Genomic DNA, 27,250 nt, shown 5'->3' with positions numbered 1-27,250 from the left:
TGTGTTTGATTTTTTCCCTTGATATTCCGTTATAGGTTTTGTTAAAAACGAAGTTGTATTCAAAATAAAATGTTTTTTTGATATCATAAAACGTTCTAATGGTTTGACATTCTAAACAACATACTTTATTTTCAAATCATGTTTGTTTTACATTATTATTTGCTCGGTTTCGCCGCAACGCGCGACGTCAAAAAAGCTAGTATATATTGATTTGGAGGGACGGTGAACAATAATTTTATTTTTATAATAATATATAGTTTTTTATGATTTTATTATTTAATATATTATAATAGTTTATTATTATATTACTTTTAATAACATATTTTTCTTTTTTTTTAACATCTATTTCCTTTACCTTTTTCTAATAATTGTTTTTTTCTTTTTTTAAACATATATTAATTTATCGATTAATTTGATACTTCTTTAATAAGTTACGTTTATAACTTTTTTCTAAAAACTTAAGTACGTAGTTGTGCTTGATTTCTTTCCTTGACATTCCGTTATAAATTTTGTTAAAACGAGATTATACTCAAAATAAAGTATTTATTTGGTATCATAAAACGGTACGATGATAAACTAAATCGTTTTAATGGTTTAACTTTCTAAACAACATCCTTTATTTTCAAATCAAGTTTGTTTTACATTATCATTTGCTCGGTTTCGCCGCAACGCACGATATAAAAAAACTAGTTATCGATTAATTTACATAAGTAAATAGGTGAATAATGTCACCACAATTGTATCATGAAATATACAACTCCAAGAAATTCATCATAATCAAATCCAGTCCATTACAATTTTGGTTTCATAGTGGAACTTTATCAAGGTACCAACACTATCAATCTACATAACTTTAAAACATCCCTTTAGCAATATTCTATCCTAAAGCTCGTGCTTTTCTTATCATGACCACTTCAAACAGCTGTTTTGTCACTAGCATCCGTTTGAGAACTCCTTGCAAACCTGCCCCGTATTCGAGGCCGAGTCTGCGCGTATGTCTTCCTCGATGAATATATTACTTTCTTTTGATACTTCCTTGCTTTCTTTTTCTCAAAATAACGTAGGATTCGATCTTGCCTGGTCATTGGAGGGTGTTCATATGGCTTTTGTAAATCATCTGGTGAAATTTGTTGTTGTGTCCCTACAGAAGACATGCTTGTTGAGTTTGAATAGGTTCCAACTGCTTCTTTTATTAGATTTCCAGGATAAGAAGGTGGAAAAGAGAACTGGTTTGGTGCCCATTCTGGTGGCAAATCCGCGGTGCCAATTGTAGCCTCAGGTACAATGCCAGCAACCATTGGTAGGAGAGATGTCTAACAGCATGTTAAGACGTATTTATTATGATAAACAACAAGAACAATCGTAGATCCCACAAATAGCAAAGCTATTAGTAGGGTCTGGGAGTTTATTATGATATGAAAACAATATTAATTATTACGATAAATTAACATTGATCCGTTTGAGATCAAATATAATCCAGATGTTAAATAAATGTGTCACAATGTTATTGGTAATGCATGTAATCAAGAAATTAACCAATCCTAAAAATATAAGCTTAAAAGTTGTTTGAAACAATATGGAAGCCAAAACAAAAAAAAGTATAGTAGATGCTCACATAGTACTACAAAGACATGTTCAGAGAGTTAAATAAGAAAGATCCAAACTTATGTAATTAATGGTTATTAAAGTATTAACAAAGACATGTTTAGAGAGTGTGCATGTGTGTTGTGTGTATTTTAAAGTGTCTGTATTTCACATGCATGGATATATAAAACCATATCATTAGAGTGAAAATTCCAGAGGACATGCTCATGAATCTCTAGAATGATAGAATCTTATGACAATCCATGTAAAGGGAAAATCAGAACATACCTCTCAAGTCCCAAATGACAATCAAACCAAATAGAAAGATGAAGAAGATAATTTAGATCAAGTAACTCTCAATCTTATTAATCAGAAAATAACTCAAAACTGATTACAGATTCTCAAACTATAACTCGGTTTCTCTCTAGTCTTGTCTCTTATCTTAACTTAATAATGCCCAACCCTAGCTTGGTTTATATATGCTAACCCTAGCTTGGTTTATATATGCTAACCCTAACTTGGTGGCCAAGACATTACCAAATATAATTATAACATAATTAGGAAACTTAACCAACTATCCCTTAAGTTCACGACTTGTGACTTGAAGTCCGTAAATTACCAACAACCTCTTCATGCCATATTGTCATGTGATATGCATGCATGCCCATGATAGATGGGAAAAACTTTTCTTCTCTCAAATTGGCAAATCAAAACTATCTAATGCTAGAACCTTATTGTACTTTGAGAAACATAAAATAAAGCCGAAAACGATCAAGGAACTAATCGGCAAAAACAAGAAAAAGAAGAAAACCTCAGACATGATCCATGAGTCAGTTTTTTAGAGTAATAACTTTTTCACAGAAAAAAAGACTGGTATTGATGAAGATTGACCATAATAACCATTGTAAATTACCTGAATACCCTGAGTTTGCATCTGAATAAACTGACCACCCTGGTACTGATGCTCGTTGTAGGAGCCGTAGCAGCTTCGAAGATTCAAACTCTCACCAATCTGATCATTATCAGGGTTTGACATCAACCAAGAATCGATTTCATTCGTAGCCATATGATCACTAGCTTCATGATCATGCTCTACATGAAGAGGAGGATTAACAAGATTGCTTGCATGAGAAAAACCTGCATAAATGGTGCTTTCAGGGGCTCTTTGGTAATTTAAATAATTATTTGAACTCAAGGGTACATTATTGTACCACCTGATCATGGGGTTGGTGCATAAACAAGGCACTGTGGCAGTGTGACACATGATACATGGCCAATTAAAATTACCAAGGCCATAATTAGTTGAATTATTATCACCCCACATCGTGTTCTAGTGTTGTAGCAATTATATATCTCATGTGTGAAGGTCTTTATATATGCATGTAGTTTATGTGCTAAAGGGTGAACCAAGAAAGTGAAGAACTGCATGTTAGTGGCTGAGGTGACTGCTAAATAAGCTTGTGGCTACCTATGCTTCTGGTGGGGTAACAATTCAAGAGGCCCATAAATGCTTGTAGTGGGCCCATCATACAGTCTTTGATTCTAAATTTCTAATATTCACTTGTTGTGGCTTTTGTGTGTGTATGCCTTTTGGTTAAAGTGTGTCATGTGTATGCAATATTAGTGCATCATGATTACTTAAGGTTACTTTTTTTTTTTTGTATAAGAAACTTATTGTAGATAAGCAGATTGTGTCACACAAGTTCAACTTTAGACAATAGTAAATTACAATAGGAAAACACACACATAGGTGATTTGGTTTCATGGATTATTTTATGTAATTGAGTTTTACACTAGACCAACTAAACTTTAGGTTAAGCTATATCACAGGTTAGGAAGTGGAGAGTTCACATTTGTATAAGGTAATTGAATCTTGCATCCATTTAAGGGGTTAAAAATTATTTGTTTCACTTCGTGGAGTATTAACTTTTGTTAAAGTCTATCATATGTTGTTTTCACTAAAATATTTGACAAAATATTGGTTTCTGTAAAAGCTCACTGTCTGTTAGCCAACATAAACTTTCTAACCAACGTATTAAGGAGTTGATTTATCATCCTTTGATTATCAAAGACTAATTAATGATCAAAGTTTGATGACCAAAATCTGATTGAACTTCAAATGAAGCCTACAATGCGTGCGAATGATATGAATAAAATGGTAACTATAGGTGTTCATGATCTGGTTCGGCCGGTTTTGAGGAAAATTATGAGTGAACCACTAACTATAGTTCCGGGGAATGACAAACCAAACCGGTTGGGATGAGTGGGCGATGCAAAACATAAGCGATAAAATGTTAGATATGTTCTAGCGAACGTGTAGAGAAAACCTCAACGCGAAAAATTATATTGATATATCAAAAGTTGGTTTAAACACTACAATTGAGCCTTTATTTATAGGCTATTCTAGTAACTCCTGATTAAATGTGGTCAAAGTAACAAAAACATTGACTCGACTCTTAAGGCTACACGGTATGGGGGACGTCCCCACACCGTCGAGGTCCGGCGCCGCAGCAAACACCGTGCCGCCCCCTCCCCGTCGCGGCTTCCCCGTCCGAATCTCGCCGTTGGCGACGTTCCAAAAATGTGGGCCCCATTCCTTATTTGACGTTAAAAACAAAGAAAATTAAATATTTTCCAATGGCTATTTTTTTAATCCTTCCCCATTTCACTTCCATTTTTATAAATACTCACCTCTTTTACTCATTTTTTCACAACTTTTCACCCACTACAATCTCACATCTCTCTCACATTTTATAACTCTCTTCCCTTTTTATAAAAACTCATCTATTTTTTTACCCGCTACCACCCCATCTCTCGCTAAAAAATTATCATGGCTTCACCGATTTCTTCCATTTCTTCAATTTCTTCTATGTCTTCATCGTCTTCGTCTGCGTGGTATTCATCATCCTCGGAAAAGGATGCTATTATGCACAACATGATTATGAACGCGGCTCAGGTGTTCATGGCGTCTGATGAAGGGTCGTCCCAACGGCTAACTAGACGAGCAAAATATAACCGAGACCAAGAAGGTATTTTACTTTTTTTTTTCCTTATGTTTTATATAGATTTGAAAATGTATTTTATAATTAATTTCATTTATGTTTCGTTTTAAATTTATAGCCGGCCACGATAAACTAGTAGCCGATTATTTTGCCGACGAACCCGTGTACCCAGCCGAGATTTTTCGACGTCGTTTCCGCATGAGTCGTCCACTGTTTTTACGTATTGCAGGCGACATGGCCCAGTCTGATCCGTTTTTTACATTGCGAAACGACGCTAGGGGGCAAAGGGGTTTCAGTAATTTACAAAAAATGTACATCGGCCATTCGCCAACTTGCGTATGGTTACGCACCCGATGCATTAGACGAGTATATTAGGATGTCTGAAAGAACCGCACGTCGATGTTTGCACAAGTTTTGCCAATGGGTTGTCAAATTGTATAGCAAGCGATACCTGCGGAAACCGAACGCAAACGACGTTCAAAAATTATATCAAGCACACGAACAGAGACATGGTTTCCCAGGAATGCTCGGGAGCATTGATTGCATGCACTGGCAGTGGCAGAACTGCCCAGTTGCATGGCAAGGTCAGTATACTAGGGGAGATCATGGACATCCGACTATTATTCTAGAGGTTGTTGCGTCACAGGATCTCTGGATATGGCATGCTTTTTTTGGTCTACCTGGTTCGCTCAATGACCTTAACATCATATACCAGTCACAGATATTTGAGGATGTAGTGGCGGGTACAGGTCCAGACACAAGCTTTACGGTTTCAGGGGTGGAATACAGGCGAGGTTACTACCTAGCCAATGGGATATACCCAACGTACTCGACAATCGTTAAAACTATCCCGCACCCGACAGACGAGAAAAGAAAAAAGTTTGCGAAGTTTCAAGAGGGTGCGAGAAAAGATATTGAACGGGCTTTTGGTGTTCTACAAAAAAAATGGCACGTCATTTCACATCCCGCACGTTCGCAAACACCAAAGAGGTTACGACACATTATGTACGCTTGTATCATCCTTCATAACATGATCATTGAAGACGAAGGGAGAGCGATATGCGAGTACGACGAAAACGCGTCTACTGGAAATTCTGTTCCAGTTAGTGAGGAACAACAAGATTTGAACGCCTTCGCTCTACGTAACGAGTACACACATCATAATCTACAAGCGGACTTGGTGGAGTACATTTGGAACAACGCTCCAAACGAACCCGGCCACGACATGGAAGACGAAGACTAGTAGCTTGTTTTAATATATTAGGATATTTTTAAGTTTTTTTTTAACTTTATTTTTTTTAAGTTTATGTTTTTTTTAATTTATTTTTTTTAAGTTTACGTAATGTTTTTTAATATTAATGAAAATATTTTGTTACTTTATTTGTTAAATGTTAAAAAAAAGTTGAAGATTAAAAAGAATAAAAAAACATAAAAGTGGTGGAGGACTATAACTAGGACCATCCTCCCATGCCCTCTACTTTTGGAGGATGATCCATCCTTGGGAGGACTATGACGTGTCGCCTACGTGGCGGATCATCCTCCAAGGATGGACCATCACCATACCTTGTAATCTAATAGAAAACATAACCGAAACCTTAATTCCAGTCAACATAATCTACACTCTAGATTTAATTAAAATAAATAACAAAAACCAATAATATAAAATAAATTATTAAAAAGGTTTTATAATGTTATTTTGTGAGTATGAATTGTTTTTTCACTCTTCTCTCACATTCCCACCGGCCCATATAGCACTACTAGAAAAAGTGGCAATTTCCTACAGAAATTTCCTACACAATTTTTTTCGTCACAGATTACTACATTTTTATGACGAATTTCCTACAAATTTTTTTTTCAAGATTTTGTTACAAATTTTCGATGCATCCATGACGAAAAATAAGAAAACCCTAATTAATTGATAGTTGCGTAACAAATCTTTCGGAAATAACCTACAAAACAAAAAAATAAGGGAAAATGATATCGTTTCCTACACATTTACGACGAAAAATAAGAAAACCCTAATTAATTGACAGTTGCGTCATAAATCTGTAGGAAATAATCTACAAAAGGTTAATTATTATCTTTTACCGAATAAATATTTATATAAGCCAAAAAAATAAGGGAAAATAGTATCATTTCCTACACATTTATGACGAAATATTTATTTTTTTTAATTAACTTAAACCATCCGTCGGAATTCCGTCACAATAACTCTTGATATCTTAAAGTAGAGAGTTTTAGTTGAGTTGTTTTGTTTCTCTAGTTCAATAAATTTCAGTCCCTCATCATTCTACCTTGCTTGAAAAGAACTCTTGATATCTTAAAGTAGAGAGTTTTAGTTGAGTTGTTTTGTTTCTCTAGTTCAATAAATTTCTTCACTGCCTGATGCGGGCACAAGTGTGGAGGAGCGGGCCATCTTATTTTTGGAGGCCCAAGATCGTGTGACAAAAGGGCCTTCACTAAAATGGCTATAACTTGGGCTACAGGTGTCCGTTTTGGGTGTGCGACCAGGCGAATCGATCGTGAGAACGAGGCCCATCTTTCTACAACCACCGTAGGTGGTTTAGGTCATCGTTCGGGCTCAAAAACGCTTATTTCTATGAGTAATTTATCTTTTTATGTTTTTTATTGCTTTTGGTGGACTTTTTTTTCGTTCTGACTTTTGGCCCAAGTGTGTTTTGAGGCCTGTTTTCAATTTACGTTATTATTTATATGGATGTAATGGGAGGTAGATAATCAGTTTTGAGTTATATGAAAAGTCATTTTTTCTCTCCCAATTCACTAGTGAGTGTTTTGTGTGTGAAACCCCAATTTTCGGTATTCTTCATGAATCAACGAATTTTGGAAGAATCGTTCCTGGTATTCTGTGCGAATCAACAGGTCCGATTTCATATCCCGTTTTCTAGCCTACATCATCGCCACTGCTACCTTTGATTTCATATTTCCATCCATTATTAGCATTAATGATGGTTCAATACCCTCCACCTTAGAACACAAATGTTTTAATTAACTCCAGTGCCTTTGTATTTGTTCTTTTAGTTATTTCCTTTCTTTATTTCTTGATTCTCTCCCATGCAACCACCGTTTATTACCTCCAACGTCATGGTTAGAGTTTCACTAAGCTTGTTGTAAACCTCTATATGTTGATTTGGTACATCAACGTTATGAGATTCTATGGTTTCAACAACATATGTGTCGGCCCGAACTGGATCTTGATCTCTAAATGAGCGTGATAAACTTTGAATAACAATAACTTGTAATAACCGAATGAATGTATACAATCGAATGAATGTGTTAAGTTACAAATGAATCTACATGAACCTATTTATAGTTTTCTAAGGGTACGAGTGAATGGTTGCGTCTCTTCGTGAAAGGACACGTCTCTTGGATGTATGGTTGTGATTGAAACTTGAAGAGGTATGTCGAATCTTGTCCATTCACTCCAACCGGTGCGTCTTTTCTTCTTGTGCCTTGATACCCGATCGGAAATGGTGTGTGTAGAGAGACACACCTTTTCGGTTATTAAGGTAGTTTCTATCTTCCATGTTGTCAACTTTGGTCCTCATACTTTGTAGCCGCTAAGTAACATATATTATAACTATCTAACTAAACTATGAGATGTTAAGAGATTAACCGGTTTCATTCACCCCCTTAATCTCGAACATCCATAAGTTGCTTTAAGTCTTGAATTCGAGCAGTTCCCTCATTGTAGCAAACTTGATCCTTGCTAATGCCTTTGTTAGTATATCTGCCCGTTGTAGTTCTCCACTTATATGTTCTATAGTGATATCTTCGTTTTCCACACATTCTCTTATGAAGTGATAGCGTGTGTCAATGTGTTTGCTTCTTCCATGAAAGACTGGATTTCTCATGAGTGCTATTGCTGAGACATTATCTACTCTGAGTGTTATCTTTTCTTCCTTCCAGCCTGTGATTTCACTTAACAATCTTTTAAGCCATAGTGCTTGACATGCTGCTGCAGTGGCTGCCATGAATTCTGATTCGCATGATGATAGTGCCACTGTCTGTTGCTTCTGTGTACACCAGGTTATAGGTGATTCTCCGAAGTAGAATACCAGACCAGTCGTTCCTTTTCCTTTGTCTGTATTAACTCCAAAACTACTGTCACTATAACCTGTGATCTTACATCCTTCTTGTCTTTTGTAAATGATTCCATGCTCTTTAGTTCCTTTGATGTAACGTAGTATTTGCTTCATTGCTTTCAGGTGTTGTTCTTTTGGTTCTTGCATGAATCTACTAAGTAGACTGACTGAGTAACATAGATCTGGTCTTGTATGCAATAAGTACCTGAGAGAACCTATCAGGCTTCTGTAATGTGTTGCATCTACTAGATCTCCTTCTTCAGTCTTTGTTAATTGAGTTCCTGGAGTCATGGGTGTCTTTGTGTCATTGCAGGATAACATATCAGCGTCTTTGAGTATCTTATTGATATATCCTGTTTGCTTGATGCCTATCTCACCCCCTGTTTGAATTACTTCTATTCCCAGATAGTATGCTAACAATCCTAGATCGCTCATATCGAATTTGTTCTTCATCTGAGATTTGAAGATGTCTATTTCCTTCTTTGATGTTCCAGTGACTATCAAGTCATCAACATAGACTCCAACTATTAGCGTAGAGGCTTCACTCGTCCTTGTATAGATTGCGTTTTCTAAAGTACACTTCTTGAAGTTAAGTGACTTTAGGGTGTGATCTAACTTCGTGTTCCAAGCTCTTGGTGCTTGTCTCAATCCATACAGTGCTTTTGATAGTCTGTAAACCTTTCCTTCATTTCCTGGCTTTATAAAACCTTCTGGTTGTGATACATAGACTTCCTCTTTGAGGTCTCCGTGTAAGAATGCAGACTTTACGTCTAGATGATGTACCTCCCAACCTTGATATGCTGCTAAAGCCAACATTAGTCGTACTGTTTCCATACGTGCTACCGGTGCAAAAATTTCGTCAAAGTCTATTCCGTGTTGCTGAACATATCCTTTTGCAACTAGCCTTGCTTTGTGTCTGACAATGTTTCCGCTTGCATCTTTCTTTGTCTTGAATACCCACTTTAAGCCTATTGCCTTGTGATCCCTTGGCAATTCTGTCAAACTCCAAGTGTTATTCTTGTTTATTGAGTCTAACTCAACCTTCATTGCTTCAATCCACTTTCTGTCATTTGATGCTTCCTTGTAATTCCTTGGTTCTTCTTCAGCGAGTAATAATTCATGTGGATCTAGTTGAATTTCTTCTGTTTCTTCATACAGGTCTTCGAGACTTTTTAGTCTTACTGGAGTGTCGCTAATACTCTCTGTTTTACTTTCAGAGGTAGATGGACCTCCACTTGATAAACTGCTTGAGCTTCCTGCTGAGTTCTGATTGTTTGAATGTGCTGGCGGGGTTACATAGGAGTCTGGTTCTTCTGTCTGATCTACTCCTGAATCATCATGTTGTGGCCCGCTACTGCTTGGACTACTTGGCTCATTTTCTTCTAACTCTGGTGGTATGTCATCATCTTGAATGACAAAGTTTGTCCATTCGGGATTCCCTGAATCTACCGTTTCCATATAACTGTTCCAGTTCCATGGTTGACCTTCCATGAACTTTACATCTCTACTGACGCATATCTTGTTCTTTGCTGGATCATATAATCTGTATGCTTTTGATCCTTCTTCTATTCCAAGGTAAACCATAGGTGCACTTCTGTCATCTAACTTCTTTTGTTGAAGTGGTAGTACCTTAGCGTAAGCAGTGCAGCCAAAAACCTTCAAGTGTTCCAGATTTGGCTTTCTTCCTTTTAGTGCTTCATATGGTGTCTTGTTCACCAGGGCTTTTGTTGGAACCCTGTTTAGTACGTATATCGCGTGTCGTATTGCTTCACCCTAAAAGTTCTGTGGCATATTCATTGTCTTTAGCATACTGCGAGTAGTGGACAACATTGTCCTGTTTCGTCTTTCTACTACTCCATTTTGTTGTGGGGAATATGGTGCTGTAAGCTGTCTTGCTATGCCGTTGGTTTTGCAATACTTATTGAATTCAGCCGATGTGAATTCACCTCCTCTATCCGTCCTTAGCATTTTTAACTTGGTCTGAGTTTCCTTTTCCACCTTTTCTTTGAACTCCTTAAATGTTTCGAATGCTTGATCCTTGGAAGTTAGCAAATATGCCCACATGTAGCGAGTATAGTCGTCTACAAGTAAGAATATATACTTCTTCCCAGCGTGTGTTGGTGGAGTTATAGGACCACACAAATCCCCATAGACTAAGTCCAGATGTTTTAAGGATCTGAACTTTGCCTGATTTGGAAATGGTGCCCTACTATGTTTTCCTAATAAGCATGCGTCACAGACTTGACTAGCATGACTTATTTGGGGAACTCCATGTACCAAGTTCTTACGAGTCATTTCCTTAATAGCGTCGAAGTGTAAATGTCCTAACCTTGCGTGCCATAACCATGCTGTGTCTTCGGTCTTTGATAGTAAGCAGATTGGTTTTCCAGTCTTCAGTTTGACTTTGTACAGCCTGTTCTTCATTCTCTTGACTCGCATTAGTAGCTTTCTATTTCGATCTCGGATAGTAAGTAGATTTCCGTCCATAACCACTTTGCAACCGATTTCTGTAAGTTGTCCAAGGCTCAATATATTGGTTTTCAGACTTGGAATGTAGTAGACATGTGAAACAATCTTTTGTTCTTGGTTCAGACATTCCAGTAGTATTGAACCTTTGCCTTTAATTTCTACGTGTGACCCATCACCAAACCGTACTTGCCCTGTTACCGTTTCATCTAACTCCTTGAAGTGACTTCGCACTCCAGTCATGTGGTTGCTGGCCCCGTTGTCTAAGTACCATAGATTTTCATTTTCTGAGGCGTAATTTGTTGGTCTTATACGTTCCTCGTTTAGCAGAGCCCTTTCTTGAACATTTTCTTCTTGTATTGCCATTAGCAATACGGGTGCTTCGTCTTCCTCGACAAGGTTTGAATGTTCTTGCACTTCGTCTTTCTCAGAACAGTCCTTCTTGTAGTGTCCAAACTTTTGACACTTAAAACATTGGATCTTACTTAGGTCGGTTCTCGCAAACTTCCTCCAATTTCTAGAACTTCCATTTCTAGGTCTAGATGTAGATCCTTCGTTTCTGGGACTTTGCCTATTTCCGTTGTTACGCCAATTTCCACACGTCTGGTTAAATCTACCACGACCGCGGTTTCCAGATTGCCTTCCTCTGGTGTTATCATTATGTGTGAACATAAGCCTATCTTGGCTTTCTCCTTGCTTTCCTTTCTTTAACTTGAGTCGTTCTTCATACGTCTTTAGTCTTCCGACCGCTTCTTCTAGCGTCATGGTTTCTAGATCGGAGTATTGTTCCATAGAGGCAACGATTTGAGTAAACTTATCCGGTACACCATTTAGGAGTTTGCGTACTAGACTCGGTTGACTCAATGTCGTTCCTACTTCAGTTGCTCGGGTAACGATACTATTAATCTTTGCGGTAAACGAATCAATAGTGTCGTCATCCTTCATTTGCAACAATTCAAATTCTGACAGTAGCGTGTGCATACGCGCCTTTTGTACCCGATCAACACCAACGTGTCTAACCTTTAGATTATCCCAAATCTCTTTTGCAGTTTTACAACTTGCAACTTGCAATACAACGTCTTCTGGTATTGCTTGAAACAGATATGCAATTGCAGACTTATCTTTCTTAGTGTCTACCGTTGCATTTTCTGCCAGTTCAATCGTTTCCCACAAGCCATTCGCTTCAAGAATCGTCTTGATACGAATAGCCCAAACCGTATAGTTTGTTGGTTTCAGAATCGGACACTGAAACTGGGAAAGAGAATTTCCTTCTTTCTGTATTATTATCGGACATTGTCCGGATGTTCCTGACATATCTTCCTGCCGAATAATCTTCACTTCTAATAAACTTTCTTTTGGTTTCAATAGATTTCAACAACCCGATTACCCGAATCGTGTAATAATCAAACAACCACAACCAAACTAATTCGCACTAAAACCCCGGAATCAAAAACAAAACCTAGATTCCTAACCGTTCGGTTCGACCGACTTCCCTAGAACCGAAAATAAAATTCTGAAATTGAACTTTGCGAATTGAAAATGAAATTGAAACCTGATCGCGAATTCCCTGCGATGCCTTGCGATTCCCACGCTTAGAGCCTGATGCTCTGATACCAATTTGTTGGCCCGAACTGGATCTTGATCTTTAAATGAGCGTGATAAACTTTGAATAACAATAACTTGTAATAACCGAATGAATGTATACAATCGAATGAATGTGTTAAGTTACAAATGAATCTACATGAACCTATTTATAGTTTTCTAAGGGTACGAGTGAATGGTTGCGTCTCTTCGTGAAAGGACACGTCTCTTGGATGTATGGTTGTGATTGAAACTTGAAGAGGTATGTCGAATCTTGTCCATTCACTCCAACCGGTGCGTCTTTTCTTCTTGTGCCTTGATACCCGATCGGAAATGGTGTGTGTAGAGAGACACACCTTTTCGGTTATTAAGGTAGTTTCTATCTTCCATGTTGTCAACTTTGGTCCTCGTACTTTGTAACCGCTAAGTAACATATATTATAACTATCTAACTAAACTATGAGATGTTAAGAGATTAACCGGTTTCAATATGAACTATCATCAAAATGAACATATCTCTCGTCAAGTAAAAACTCGAAATAAAGGATGGGCTTCTTCACGTTGACAAGATGTCGATAGCTATAAGTAGTGTTACCAACGCCTCCTTTGTTTGCTCACAATGGAATCCTGAGCATCACTATAACCACCCTCATGATTTTTGTGGATGTTTCCTCCACTTACGATCATGGCGCTTCTAAAACAAGCCTTAATATAAAGATTATCAAACGTACACCAAAAAACATCAACCCCACAATCTCCATCATAAGAATGAGGAGGTTCATATACTCCATCGCAGCATGTCATCGGGATACTAACAAGCTCTGATACCACCTGCTTCGAAACAAAAGCAATTAAATGCTAGATATATACATTCTAGCAACGTGTAGAAAAAACCTCAATGAGATAAATTATATTATATTATATTATTTTGTAACTTCTACCAGTGTGGAGAAGTTATTGTGGCTATAAATACAATTCTGATAAACGATGCGTACAAATCTTTAAAGCAACATTTGTCTTTACAACGCTACGTTTGTTCTCAACTGCTATGTGTCCTCTCTGGAGTTTGAGATCTACGTTCATACACATAACTTCACTCCCTTCTACACCTTCTGTTAAGCAATATATATAACTCTTTGAAGCAACATTTGTCTTTACAATTCCATGTTTGTTCTCTGCTTCTATGTTCCTCTCTAGATTTTGAGATCCACGTTCATACACACAACTTCACTCCTTTCTACACCCACCATCTATACACTCTCTCCCTCCCCCGCCAATGCCACACTGTTTAGACATTGCCTCCTACGTGACTCCACCATCCAGTTTTCTTCACGTAATTCTCTCCATCTTCCTCTATTGTCTCATGAATGAATACCAAGCCACTGCTCCAATTTTGCTTAGTGATGAGAAGCAGAGAAAGAGGCTGGTGATGTTGTCAGTGATCTGTGAAGACGTTATCTAGCTGCGTCTCTTTGCTTCACTCTCTAAGGTTCGTTGCCGCCATTTTATCATATTCAACCACCAAAGTGATTAAGGTAAACACTGTTCCTAGTTTTGATAGGTAATTGTGATTGTCGGCAGTGGTTTGTCGTCTTCTAGGGTTCTGATCAACAATAGTCAATTGCATGTTGAATTTTAGTTTAAAGTTCGGGTTTGAATAATGTGTTTTTGATTAGTTTCACACTCAATCACATGATTACTTTGGGTTTTTTGTGATATTAGTCTTTCGTAATTACAATTTGGGATGGTGATTTTGGTTGGAATTATTAATTTTGTTGTGAGAATAGTGTAGCCATGGTGCTTGTGGAAATGTCTTGTTAATGAATACATATTTACGAGTGTTCTTGAATTGTTTTTAGTGTAGTATCATAGGCTACTTATTTTGTTTGGTTTAAGTACACCAATGCATTGTTGCAATTAACGAGACTTTTGGGAAGTTTGATGATGTTCTTAAGCCTGGTTTGTCACACCCTTAATTTCCACGTGTCACCGGTGGGCCCGGTGGGGGAGTATCGTGACGTAGTTGATATCATCATAGTCAAACAACACAAATTATAATGCACAGCGGAAGCAATAAAATAGATTTATTTCAACCAAACAAAAATGTAATATCCAAGTATCACAATGTAGCTGAAATAGATCCACAGGCGGATCAAAATAAAGAGGAAAATTGTTCAACAGATAAATGGCATCCAAGCTTGCGAGACTCTAACGATGCTAAGGAGTAGCCAGCCTATTACGTGTAGAACCTGCACTTAATCTTTTTGGGAAAAAATACGTCAGTTTACACTGGTAAATACAATTTAACAGACTCATTTTGAAAATGTTTTAAAAATTGATTTAAATGCACATGGCACAAAACTTTTTATAACTTGGGATAATTGATTAAATCCAAACTTGTAAAAGAATTACATGTTTGTTATGCGTTCAGTCGCCTGGTTCGTGCCGGGTTTAAGGTTAATAGACACACCACATAGCATAAATCCGCAGCGGGAAACCAACGGTTATACCTTAATAAATATGGACACATTGTCGGGTGTACGCCTACACCCGCGTGTCAAGGTCGTGGCCATTTCATGAATGATGCCAAGGATATCCGGGACATGGTCATTAAACTCCCAAAGGCGTAAAACAAACAAAACTAAATTTTAAACTGGATTTTGAGACAAAGATGATACGGTTTGACCCGTCTCGGCTAATATGTGTAAACTAGTTACACAAGCCGATCCGAACGCGAAAGTGCGTAACGGGTAACCATATAAGTCCTATACAAGTTTCCTGAGATTATATGCACCAAATATATTGTGATATCAGTAAGATATGTCCTATTATGCCCCGAATGATTTTAAATTCAAATTACGCCTCATAAGGGCATTTTGGTCATTTAAAAGGGTATAAAAGAGTTAGACTAGCAATCTGAGTTACATATCTGAATAAATCAGTAATTATACTTAGTTTATCATGTTATAACAGTAGGGTATCATATATATGTGAATTTTATTAATTATAACCATCTTATGCACCGAAAGAGCATTTTGGTAATTTCACATAAGCCTAAAAGGTCAAAACTGGAAATCTGAGTTTCAAACTTTAGTTTACTGTTATAATATAGAATTTTACTAAATATATCAGTAGGTATTGACTCTTATACATATAAACTAGTTTTGACATAGACTATGTCGTAAAAATGCCTAAAAAGGCGATTTGGAGCCATTTCCGGGTTTTCAAAGAAAAGCTGATATTTTTATAATTCCAGAAGGCTCAAAATAATACATTTATCATAATAAATCAGTTGAAAAAGGTTTGAGGTTAAAAGGATTTATAAAACTCATTTTATAGCCCAAAAGGGCAAAACCGGCATTAGCCGAATTAAGCTTAAAACTCTAAGTTATGCTTAGCCTAAAAATAAATAAAAATCTTTAAAATTCCCAAAATATTATTATATATCAGTGGGTATAAAGTTTTGATATAAAAATTGGGTTTAGGTAGGCTACATGCTAATTATGCTAATTAATTACTAAGAAAGCTTCTAATTACGCTAATGAGCATAACTCTTAACCTAGACCTCAAACTGATGTCAAATTTTGGTTACAAGTCTATAGTTCAGTAACTAAAATGTCTACCCTTTTTCATTTTCAAAATCATATTTTATGGACATTTGGGCATAATGGTCAACATATGGGCATTTAACGGAAATTTGCATAATAATTAGACAACTAGTGAACTAAGCCATATAATCACAGAGGGTTATACTAACATGTTACTAGGTCCAAAAGAACCTCTAAGGCAATCTTAAACTTGACTAAAACGGGTCAGAACTGAAACTCAAAGCGAAAGTCAAACTATGCGACTCTCGGTTCCAAACCGGGTTTAAACAGAAAATTGTCGAGTTGAACATGTTGGAACATGTTCTTGCATTAATTACCAAGTTATATTAATGATCAAATAGGTTGCATGTATCCTACATTGCTAATTATGAGTTTATTTGGATTTAAGCATTCTGTTGACTTTTTAAAGTATACTTTGACTCGACAATTAACATGGTTAGAGTGGGAATCTGGAAACACCTTTTTAAGGGTTTGTTACCCACATAATTACCTACTTATAGGTATTTTTAATCCGAGATTTGACTGAGTAATTATGGACTAATCTCAAAGTCAAACCTTAATTACGATGGTTTGACTTTTAGCTAATTAGCTAAGCTAAACTTAATTATGAATGATTAGGATTACTTACAAAGATCCTAAATAGGATTAGGGACTTAATGAGAACTTGTTTGCTGTCCAGAATGCTCCAGAGAATGCCTTGAGTGCAAATGAAAACGAACAAGTTCTTGTGTCACTACTCAAGTCCTTATATAGTGAACTTTGAGGTCCAAGATCATGCCAAGAGAGCCTAGGATGGTTGCAAGATTACCCCAGGTGTCCCTATGTGGCTAATTACTGCCTAGCAAGTCCCTTGTTTCGAAAACCAGGCTCATAAGTCGGTGTAACAGGATGAATAGGCAGCTGTCCATTTTCTGCTGCCAGCGACAGGCTTACGGACCGTAAGCCTAAGCTCTTGCGGTCCGTATGCTCCTCTTGCGGACCGTATGCTTGAACTGATGCGGTCCGTAACCGACCTTTGCTGAAGTCGCCCAGGTATGCATCTTACGGACCGTAAGCCTAGGGCCTTACGGTCCGTAACCGTTGACCAGAGCCAAAAATTTTTACAAACTTCCAAGTATTGACTATGCAATTGTGTAGTGTCGGATTCCTCATGCTTTTACTGCAGTGTAGGGACCATCATCTCAGACCTTGCATGCTTGCATGCCTTCTTACATGTTTTTGGATCCATGTGGGAGATTAAAGTGACAGAAAATACAAGAACAAGTCTTGGATTCTCATAATAGTTAAACAAGTTTAATTAACTACTTCCAACTCCCATTAGACTAGGATTTAATATCAGAATTTTCTTGTAGTAACATTCCTAATAACCCAATTTCCATATAAAGGATGGAATCTTATTTATTTAGAAAACAACCGGCTAATATATAAGATGTTTATCAAAACGATTTAAGGATCTTGGGATTTATAAATTTGTGTCGCTCAGAGGTGTTTTAATAACATGTCGCCCTTGGGTCGTTCAGAGATGTTTTTAATAACATGACGCCCTCTTTAAAATCCTACCATACATCTTTTTATTTGATCCGGGTTCCTGACACGTTTGTCTCATGACACGTGTCTTTATTTTATTGGGTACGATTTTACGAGGTGTTACATCCTCACCCCCTTAAAAGAAATCTCGACCTCGAGATTTATTGAAATAATTGAGGGTATCTTTCTTTCATGTGGATTCTAACTCTCATGTATAATCGGGACCTCTACGGCCATCCTATTTGACCTTGACAATAGGCACATACTTCCTTCGAAGCTTCTTTACCTGTCGATCCTCAATCGACACAGGTTTTTCCACAAATTTCAAGCTCTCGTCTATATGCACATCTGTGTGTGGTATGGCTAGTGATTCATCAGCTAGACATTTCTTCAGATTGCAGATGTGGAACACATTGTGAATACCACTGAGCTCTTCAGGTAAGTTTAACTTATAAGCCACAGATCCTACACATTCAATGATCTCAAATGGTCCTATATACCTCGGGCTTAACTTACCTTTCTTACCAAATCGCATCACCCCCTTCCAGGGTGATACTTTGAGCAAAACTTTATCACCAACCTCAAACTTGAGGGGTTTTCGCCTTTTATCAGCATAGCTCTTCTGCCTATCCCGGGCAGCTTTCAGGCGGTCGCGAATTTGGACAATCTTGTTCGTCGTTTCAAAGACTAAATCGGGACCTGACAATTGAGTGTCTCCTACTTCTGCCCAACAAATGGGTGTTCTGCATTTTCTACCATATAGTGCCTCAAAAGGCGCAGCCTGAATGCTGGTATGATAGCTATTGTTATAGGAGAACTCGACCAAAGGTAGGTGCCTATCCCAACTACCTCCTAAATCAATCACACATGCCCGAAGCATGTCTTCCAATGTCTGGATGGTACGCTCACTCTGCCATCCGTCTGAGGATGGTAAGCTGTACTAAAGTTCAATTGCGTCCCCAGAGACTGTTGGAAACTCTTCCAAAAATGCGAAGTGTATCTAGTATCCCTATCAGAGATAATAGACACTGGTACCCCATGCATGGATACGATTTTATCAACATACAGTTGGGCCAACATGTCCGAACTGTAAGTTTCCTTAATGGGTAGGAAATGTGCTGACTTAGTCAGTCTGTCAACTATGACCCATATAGTATCATTTCCCTTCTGCGTCTTAGGCAACTTGGTGATGAAATCCATCGTCACCATTTCCCATTTCCAAGTGGGAATTTCAGGCTGTTGTAGCAAACCTGACGGCTTCTGATGCTCAGCCTTGACTTGAGCACACGTCAGACATTTGGCTACATGGGTGGCTATAGACTTCTTCAAGCCTATCCACCAATAATTTGCCTTCACATCCTGGTACATCTTATCCGCTCAAGGATGAACGGAATATCTGGAACTGTGGGCTTCCTGAAGGATAACGTCTCGAAGTCCTCCATAAACAGGAACCCATATTCTTCCATTTAATCTCAGGATTCCGTCCTTGCCATAGGATAACTGTTCTTCAGTTACTCCTAGCTTTTCATTAGGATAGTTAGCTTCTGACACAGCTTCCTTCTGTGCAGCTAACAATCTTTCATTCAGACTATTCTTGATTTCAATGCTCTTGGCATTGATTCTGATTGGCTTCACTCTTTCTTTTCTGCTCAAGGCATCTGCGACTACATTGGCCTTGCCTGGATGGTATCTTATTTCACAATCATAATCGTTCAGAGTTTCCATCCAGCGTCGCTGCCTCATGTTCAAATCCTACTGATTGAACAGATGATGAAGGCTTTTGTGATCAGAATAGATCACACACTTAGTCCCATACAGGTAATGCCTCCAAAGCTTAAGTGCAAATACAACGGCACCCAACTCCAAGTCATGGGTGGTGTAATTCTTCTCGTGCACCTTTAGCTGTCGTGAAGCATAGGCAATGACCTTGCCTTTCTGCATTAACACACAACCCATCCCGGTGTGTGATGCATCACAATATACTACAAACTCCTCTATTCCATCAGGCAATGTCAGTACTGGAGCGTTGCTCAACTTCTGCTTCAGAATGTCGAAAGACTCTTGCTGCTTAGGCCCCCAATTGAACTTGCTATTCTTGCGAGTTAGAAGAGTCAGGGGTGCTGCAATTCTTGAGAAATTCTCGATAAAGCGTCTGTAGTATCCTACTAGTCCTAGGAAACTGCAAATCTCCGTAGGCGTCTTTGGCTCCTGCCAATTCATGACAGCTTCAACCTTAGCGGGATCCACTTGGATACCACGCTCACTCACAACGTGTCCAAGAAATTGGACTTCTCGAAGCCAGAACTCACACTTAGAAAATTTGGCATAGAGCTTTTCTTGATGTAACAGCTTCAGAATACATCGAAGATGCTTCTTGTGGTCAGCTTGATTCTTCGAGTAGATAAGAATGTCGTCGATAAAGAAGATGACGAATTTATCTAGATAAGGCTTGCAGACGCGATTCATGAGACCCATGAATGCGGCAGGTGCGTTAGTGAGCCCAAAAGGCATCACTAGGAACTCGTAATTGTGACAACCCTCACTAAACCAGGTATCCGTACGACTTAATTAATAATTAATTACTGCTTAATTACTGTGCTTACTTGAAATTGTGGATAAACTGCTACTTGAATTCTGATACGTACACTTACTTGCATCATACTTTCTTTGCTGTCACTCTACTATTACATACTGAACTTTAGTGACAACCTTGATGCACCAAAAGCACAGTAGCACAATGAACGGATAACCTATTGAACGTGCTGTTATAGCCAGCATCAGGCAGACACTGCCTCTAAGGCCTGTTTGAGCCCGAGATAGTTTACTACACTAGTAGAGAGTGTGGGGATATAAGGGTTGTAGAATTCTGTCACTAGGAATAAGTTACAGTGGCCGGATGTGCCTAAAACGTACTTTATGTACAAAATTCAGCACTTTAATTAAAAATTCAGCATTTAGCTAACTAATAAAGTGCCAAAACATGAGAAAAATATTACTAGACACTTTCCAAAGTGTCGGGAATAAGTTGTGTCACTAAATCACCTAACTATATCTTAACTACATGGTTGAAATTGAACTAGGTGACCCCCCCCCCCCAACCGAATCGGTCACTATGTGACCCCACCCTTGTCCTATTTTTGTTTAAACTAATCACTAATGCCAAATATCAAGGGAACATGTAATCCTTTGGTTAATAATCTTGAACTTTGCCTATAAGAACAAGCATTTGCACATAACATTCACCAACACTTAACTCACCAAAACTCTCTCTCCCTCTCCTTGCTAAACTCACGGCCGAACACCCCCTCCACCATCCATCCATTTTTCGGTTTTGATCTTCTCATTCCAAGGGCATACAAGTGTTAGGGATCTCATACAAAGGAGCTCGGTGCATTCGGAACGTGAAGGACCTCACCCCATTGCTTTTATCCACCCAATCTTCGACTAGTTTCTTCCCTAGCCTCGAGCTAGTAGTAAGTTGCTATAAACGCCCTCTTGATCTATTTTAAAGTGGTTAAAATGAAATGTGACGGTTAAAACTCATGAACTTACAAGATGATATGTTAAAAGTCTACTAAAATGTTAAAGATGTTGGTTAAAAGCTATGTTGTTGTGTAAATCTAGTAAGACTTGTTTTGTATGATTATTTAGTGCCGATCTATGTTGTGGTAGCTTGGATCATTATCTAACCCGGATGGTCATGTTCATGGATCATGGTATGGAGTATGTTCAAGAGTATAAAAAGGGTTAAATGATGAAACACTACCACACACTAAACATGAACTTGTGTAAAATCGATTTTACTTATGAAATAGTGTTCAAAACTAGTAGATATACGGATCTACAAGTGGTATTTTCAAAGAACCAAGTGTCAAGTGAAATCATATTTTTTTAAACCGGATCTTTACTAAACAAAAGTGATTTTTGTAAGCACACAAGTGTGTAAACACTTGTGTAACACTAAGTTTCGACAAAGAAGTATTTTTGTCAAATTTTACAAGAAGATGTGAAAGTATATTTTCTTTCAAAACAAGATTTTCAAGAAACGAAGTTGATTTATATAAAGATCCACTAAAAGTAATGGGATTTACTACGTATTTTTGGATAAACCACAAGTTCATGTAATTTATGCGATTTATATATATATTGACTAGTTTGATGGTTCGGAAATTGTTATTGTGAATGAGAAAATTGTTGATTTGAATTATAAAAGAAAATGATACGCTTGAAAGCATGGCCACCTCCAGTTACAGGGGAAACTCTGGCGAAATTTTTCTAAAAACCTAACACTTAAAAGTATTTTCATCACAAGTGTTACAAATGTATTTTTTTTTTTTTTGACTTGTTTTCAACATGTAAATTTCGCCACGACTTTATTTACAAAATATCGGAGGTGTGATTTTCACAAAATAAAACGGGGTATACATATATGTATTTTTCATAGAGTAACTTGTATAAATGATTATGATTATTTTGTGAACTCTACAAATATTATTTTTAGGGTAAAAATAATATTACCAAATGTTAACGATTCCAAAATAATACGAACGCCTTTACGATAAATATTTAAGTTACAACGGTATAGTTAATACCACCCGACCTTTAAAACGTAACTTACGCATTTTTAGGAAATATTTATGAACGCGTATTTTGTCTAGGTATTATTTTTGGGAAAATTATATATATTAAAATATAATATTTTTGGGAAGAATATTTATATTTTGGAGTTAGAAATAAAATATATTTTAAGTGAGACTTAATAATATATTTCAAATTTTACGAACGCACATGTATTAAATCCCCCATCCTTGGGAAGGAATTTATTTACCAAATAATTACTAAGTGTAATTACGAAATAGTTGTCTAACTATTTCCCAAAAACTTAAACCTTAAAGCACGGCCGTCCGTCTAATAGATTTAGTACGTGTAGGTCGTCGCTCAGCGGTTTGATCAGGAGATCTTCTTATTAGAGACGCACCACTGTGAGTTCATGTCCCCCTTTTCTCTTAACTGTTTTCAGTTTTCTAAACTGCGGGGGTGAAATACATGTTACTATATCTATGAGTACTTTATACATGGTATGGTTAGCATAAGGAGGTTTACTACTTAGATCATGTGAGTGGGTAGGCGGAAACTTGAGGCCATTAATCCTCAGGGTAGGACCGAGGGACAGGAGCGGTAGATCTATCTGGGTGTAGCGAGCCCAGCCCCAGGCCCAACAGTATGGACCTCGGGGTGACTTTGTGCCCAACACATAAATCCGCTAGGTTTGAGTCTTCCTACTTGCACTTCACACATATCAATGGCCTTGCAAACCATTGGTGATCTCTTTTTCCTTATTTGCTACATACCAGGATTTTATACATACAAAGGTTTTTATTACTCACTTACACATGAACTCGCTCAACATTATTGTTAATTTTTCCAACTTACATGTATTTCAGGAAATTAAAGATCTGGCGTGGTATGTTACGTTTCCCGCTGCATAGGAGTTACGAGGTCAGCCGGGTTTAGGGGATGTGACTTTTTCCTGGACGAGTCACAGTCCTTAAACTGCGTTTATATCATGTTGATGTTTGTGTCTGTTGAACAATGTTTTTATGTTTTCAGGTTGTAGTTTCCGTTGCATGAGTCAACGCCGTAAGACAATGTTATGTTACTTATGTTTTTAAGCTTAAATCGATGGATGATCTTGCATGGTTTTTATTTCATATAGCTTTGTTATGATTAAGCTATGGTATTAAGAAGTCACACCAAATTAACCACGCTTCCGCAAAGCCAGGGTGTGACAGCTTGGTATCAGAGCTCTGATCATAGCGAACTAGGATTCCTACTCGAGTCTAGACTATGATCACTAGGGCTCTCACGAAAACATTTTTACTGCATACCACTTAAGTCCAGATCCAAAACGTTTTTACAAACAAATGTTGAGCACGTTTTATTTATTATTTATAGGCTCAGTCTGGGAGGCTGAGGCTCGGTCTGGGAGGCCGAGGCTCGGTCTAGGAGACCGAGGTAGTTGTCTAGTGGGACTAGGGAGTCAGTCTGAGAGGCTGAGAGAATTGGCTAGTGGGACTAGGAAAGAGCAGTCTGGGAGGCTGGGAGGCTAGTGGGACTAGGAAGATCAGTCTGGGAGGTTGGGAGGCTAGTGGGACTAGGAAGATCAGTCTGGGAGGCTGGGAGGCTAGTGGGACTAGGAGGATTATTTGATTGATTAATTGGTGACTAATGTGTTTACCTGATTGTATGATTGATTATTTGTGCATATTTGTGTTTGTGTTATAGACACCATGGACTCGCCAGGCACTGGTGATTCGGACACCACGGGCCCTAGGCCCATTGTATCAGACGACCTAGAGTCTTCGGAGCACGAGGTTCACACATCAGATGTTACTAGCACCGACGAGGATGACTTCCAGCCCTTTGCGTTACCCGACGCTGTCGACGAGCCCGCTGATGGCTCTTTTGCTGGGACCTACCGCTCGTAGAGATCCCTGCTCCCATACCTTTGGTTGTTATCCTGCTTACGATATGCTTCTCGACGCTGACGCTGATGACGACGTCGATCTGTTTGATGACGAGCCCCTAGAGGATGATGTTCAGGGCGAGGCCCTTCTAGCTGTTGGTGATCTTTTGTTGCTCGCAGATGCTCCCGCTGAGGAGTCACCTGCTCACTCACCGGTCCCAGACTCTTTCAAGTATGTGGCTTCCGCACCATCGCATACTCAGGATGCGCAGCACTTTTCTCACGGTTCAGATCCTGATAGGGCATCCTCTGTTGCCCCTGCCCCGAGCTTTGCTTTTGATCACGATGTTGAGGAGGATTCCGATCCTGTCTTTCCCTCTGGGTTCGACCCAGATCAGGACATAGAGTTTATACCACTGGATCAGCCTATGGAGGACCCGGTTGACCCAGTTGACCCAGTTGATCCCATTGACCCTGCGTTTGATTTTGAGATGGCGTTCGATGACCCCGAGCCTGCCATGGCCCTCGAGCCAGTAGCCGCTCCAGACCTAGTGTTTGAGCATGACCCTGTTCATGCTGGCGCACCCGTTATTGATCCTGTGATTGCTGACCCACCCATTGATGATCACCCGATTGATGCTCCACTATTGGAGGGTGACCATGTTGTTGCTGCTGACCCTGTTGATGCCCCTTTCATCGCTGATGCACCCGTTGACCCTGTTGTTGCTCCCCTACCTGATCCTGTTCCCCTGGAGCCCGAGCATGCACTATTCGCAACCCACATTGATCCCAGGTATGCGCACACCCAGAATGGGTGGATTGACGCTGATGATGAGCTCCCACCTGTTCCCCCTCATACCACCGATGCACGTCACATTGATACCTCTTTTTCGTTCCCTCAGTTCACACCTCCAGCTCGACCTGGAGAGGGTTCTTCGGCTCATCCCTTTGGACATGTGCCAGTATCTATACCAGTGGTACCACAGTTTTCTACCGCTATTCCCCCTGTTCCTCCATTCTCTGTGCCACCTTTCGATCCAGCCAGTGAGCCATTTCTCTGGACGTCACCACCTGTTATGCCACCGACTGACCCCTACCATCCTTTCCATATGGGGTATTCTATTGAGGACGTTCTGATGTCATTTGTTGTTCAGCAGGAGGCACTCACACGGCGCATTCAGGAGCTCGAGAGAGCTCAGACACCGCCGTGCCAGTGTCAGGGTCAGACCCACCCTGCTTCTTCGCAGCCCTCTCGACCTTTGCCACAGGACTCTGCTGCACGCCTTTTGGCACTGGAGCAGCAAATGGCGTCCTGGTTGCGTTCCCAGAGAGCCATGGAGGAGGACTGGCTCCATTTGCGACGACTGTTTTATTCCCATTTCCCCCCTCCTCCACCACCATCAGTATAGGGCATCTTTAGTACAGCATGGGTAGACATTGGTGAGAAGACGGCGATTGCTCTGACTACACAGCTACTTTTGGAGACTGCATTCTGATTCTGACTTTTGATGATCATGTATATGGGATGTATTGACACTGATTTGATATTCTTTTGGACTGGGGTGATGTAGCCCTTAGTCGATGATGATGTATGACACTATTATGTACTTGTACACTTTACCATGTGGTCTCGATTTATAGCAATGCAATCGCAGTATTCTCATATGAGATTGTTTTGATTGATTATTTATGTTTTATGACATGGGATGTTGTGTGATTGATATATTTATAACATGGGATGTTGTGTGATTGATATGACTGTAACATGGGATGTTATGTGATTGGTGTGTTTATAACATGAGATGTTATGTACTATTACTATCATTATATACGTACGCTTCACTATTACCTGACCCACATGAACACATCTTTTAGAAGATACCACCGAGACGTCAAACGCGAATGCCTACCAATGAGGCAGAGCTACAGCAAGTCATCGCTGCTGCCATCGCATAGTACGCCGCCTCTCAAGGAGGGACTAGTGGAAGTAATTCTGGCAATACTGGCAACAACAATCCACCTCATGGGTGCACCTACAAGCAGTTTCTAGACTGCAAGCCTGTCAACTTTGATGGCACCGGAGGTGCTGTCGCTTTTGTTCGTTGGGCCGAGAAGACGGAATCTGTTCTCCGCATGAGCAAGTGTGCACCAGACCAGCAAGTCACCTACATTTCTGGGCTATTCTTGGATGGAGCCCTGTCCTGGTGGAATTTGCAAGTGCAGACTCTTGGAGAAGCCGCAGCCTACGCAATGACATGGACCGAGCTGAAAGAGCTTATGCGGCGAAAGTATTGCTCTCGCGCTGAAATTCAAAGGTTGGAAACTGAATTTTGGCATTTGAAGATGGAAGGTCCGAAGATCGCAGAGTATGTTCAGAGGTTTCATGACTTATCGCATGTGGTACCTTATATGGTCACTCCAGAATTCAAGCGGATTGAGCGCTTCATTTGGGGATTAGCTCCTCAAATCATAAGCATGGTGACCTCCTCCAAGCCTGCAACAATCACTGAGGCAATTGATCTGAGCGTGGCTCTCACTGAGGAGGCTATCCGCCTAAACAAGTTCGATGATGTCGAGACTAAGAAGAAGGAGACTCACGTCGAGTCATCTGGAGGTAACAAATGGAAGTTCTCGAACTTCAAACAAGGCACTAGTGGGGTTGTTAAGAAAGGAGAGCCAAGCGCGCCAGCTCAGGTTACAGCTGGTAGTGGAAAGAAAGAAAAGGGATATATGGGCACCCAGCCCAAGTGCAACACCTGCCAGCGTCACCATTCTGGCCGGTGTGGTTTGAAAGTATGTGAAGCGTGTGGGAAACCTGGCCACTTGAAGGATTCTTGTTGGGCCACTGTTGGCCAGGGAGGCCAAGGAGGATTTGGAAACAGAAACGATAACCGGGGTGGAAATGGAAATCGCC

The 27,250-nt window shown here is 39.2% G+C and overlaps 2 protein-coding genes across 2 annotated transcripts; one reads left to right on the top strand and one right to left on the bottom strand.

The window, feature by feature from the left end:
• Nucleotides 1-773: 773 nt before the first annotated feature.
• LOC110943993 (zinc finger protein CONSTANS-LIKE 2-like) lies at nucleotides 774-2,909 on the bottom strand. Its single transcript, XM_035990379.1, has 2 exons — nucleotides 2,498-2,909; nucleotides 774-1,313 (listed from the first exon to the last, which is right to left on the bottom strand). The coding sequence occupies exons 1-2, from the start codon at nucleotides 2,906-2,908 to the stop codon at nucleotides 915-917; spliced, it is 810 nt and encodes a 269-aa protein (XP_035846272.1). The 5' UTR covers nucleotide 2,909; the 3' UTR covers nucleotides 774-914.
• Nucleotides 2,910-4,396: 1,487 nt separating this feature from the next.
• On the top strand, nucleotides 4,397-5,297 carry LOC118492400. Its single transcript, XM_035990378.1, has 2 exons — nucleotides 4,397-4,613; nucleotides 4,705-5,297. Exons 1-2 carry the CDS (start codon nucleotides 4,415-4,417, stop codon nucleotides 4,959-4,961), a joined length of 456 nt encoding a protein of 151 aa, XP_035846271.1. The 5' UTR covers nucleotides 4,397-4,414; the 3' UTR covers nucleotides 4,962-5,297.
• Nucleotides 5,298-27,250: the final 21,953 nt, after the last annotated feature.

Source organism: Helianthus annuus, chromosome 5 (assembly GCF_002127325.2).
Source record: "Helianthus annuus cultivar XRQ/B chromosome 5, HanXRQr2.0-SUNRISE, whole genome shotgun sequence".
Taxonomy (NCBI): Eukaryota; Viridiplantae; Streptophyta; class Magnoliopsida; order Asterales; family Asteraceae; genus Helianthus; species Helianthus annuus.
The sequence above is the reverse complement of the archived record's forward strand: the minus strand, read 5'-3'. Positions and strand labels throughout refer to the sequence as shown.

Excerpts from the sequence above, each read along its gene's own strand:
- LOC110943993 (XM_035990379.1), bottom strand. The coding sequence starts at position 2,908 with ATGTGGGGTGATAATAATTCAACTAATTATGGCCTTGGTAATTTTAAT. Across the intron at positions 1,314-2,497 it reads TGCAAACTCAGGGTATTCAG|ACATCTCTCCTACCAATGGT; the intron begins GTAATTTACAAT and ends ACATGCTGTTAG.
- LOC118492400 (XM_035990378.1), top strand. The coding sequence starts at position 4,415 with ATGGCTTCACCGATTTCTTCCATTTCTTCAATTTCTTCTATGTCTTCA. Across the intron at positions 4,614-4,704 it reads ATATAACCGAGACCAAGAAG|CCGGCCACGATAAACTAGTA; the intron begins GTATTTTACTTT and ends TTAAATTTATAG.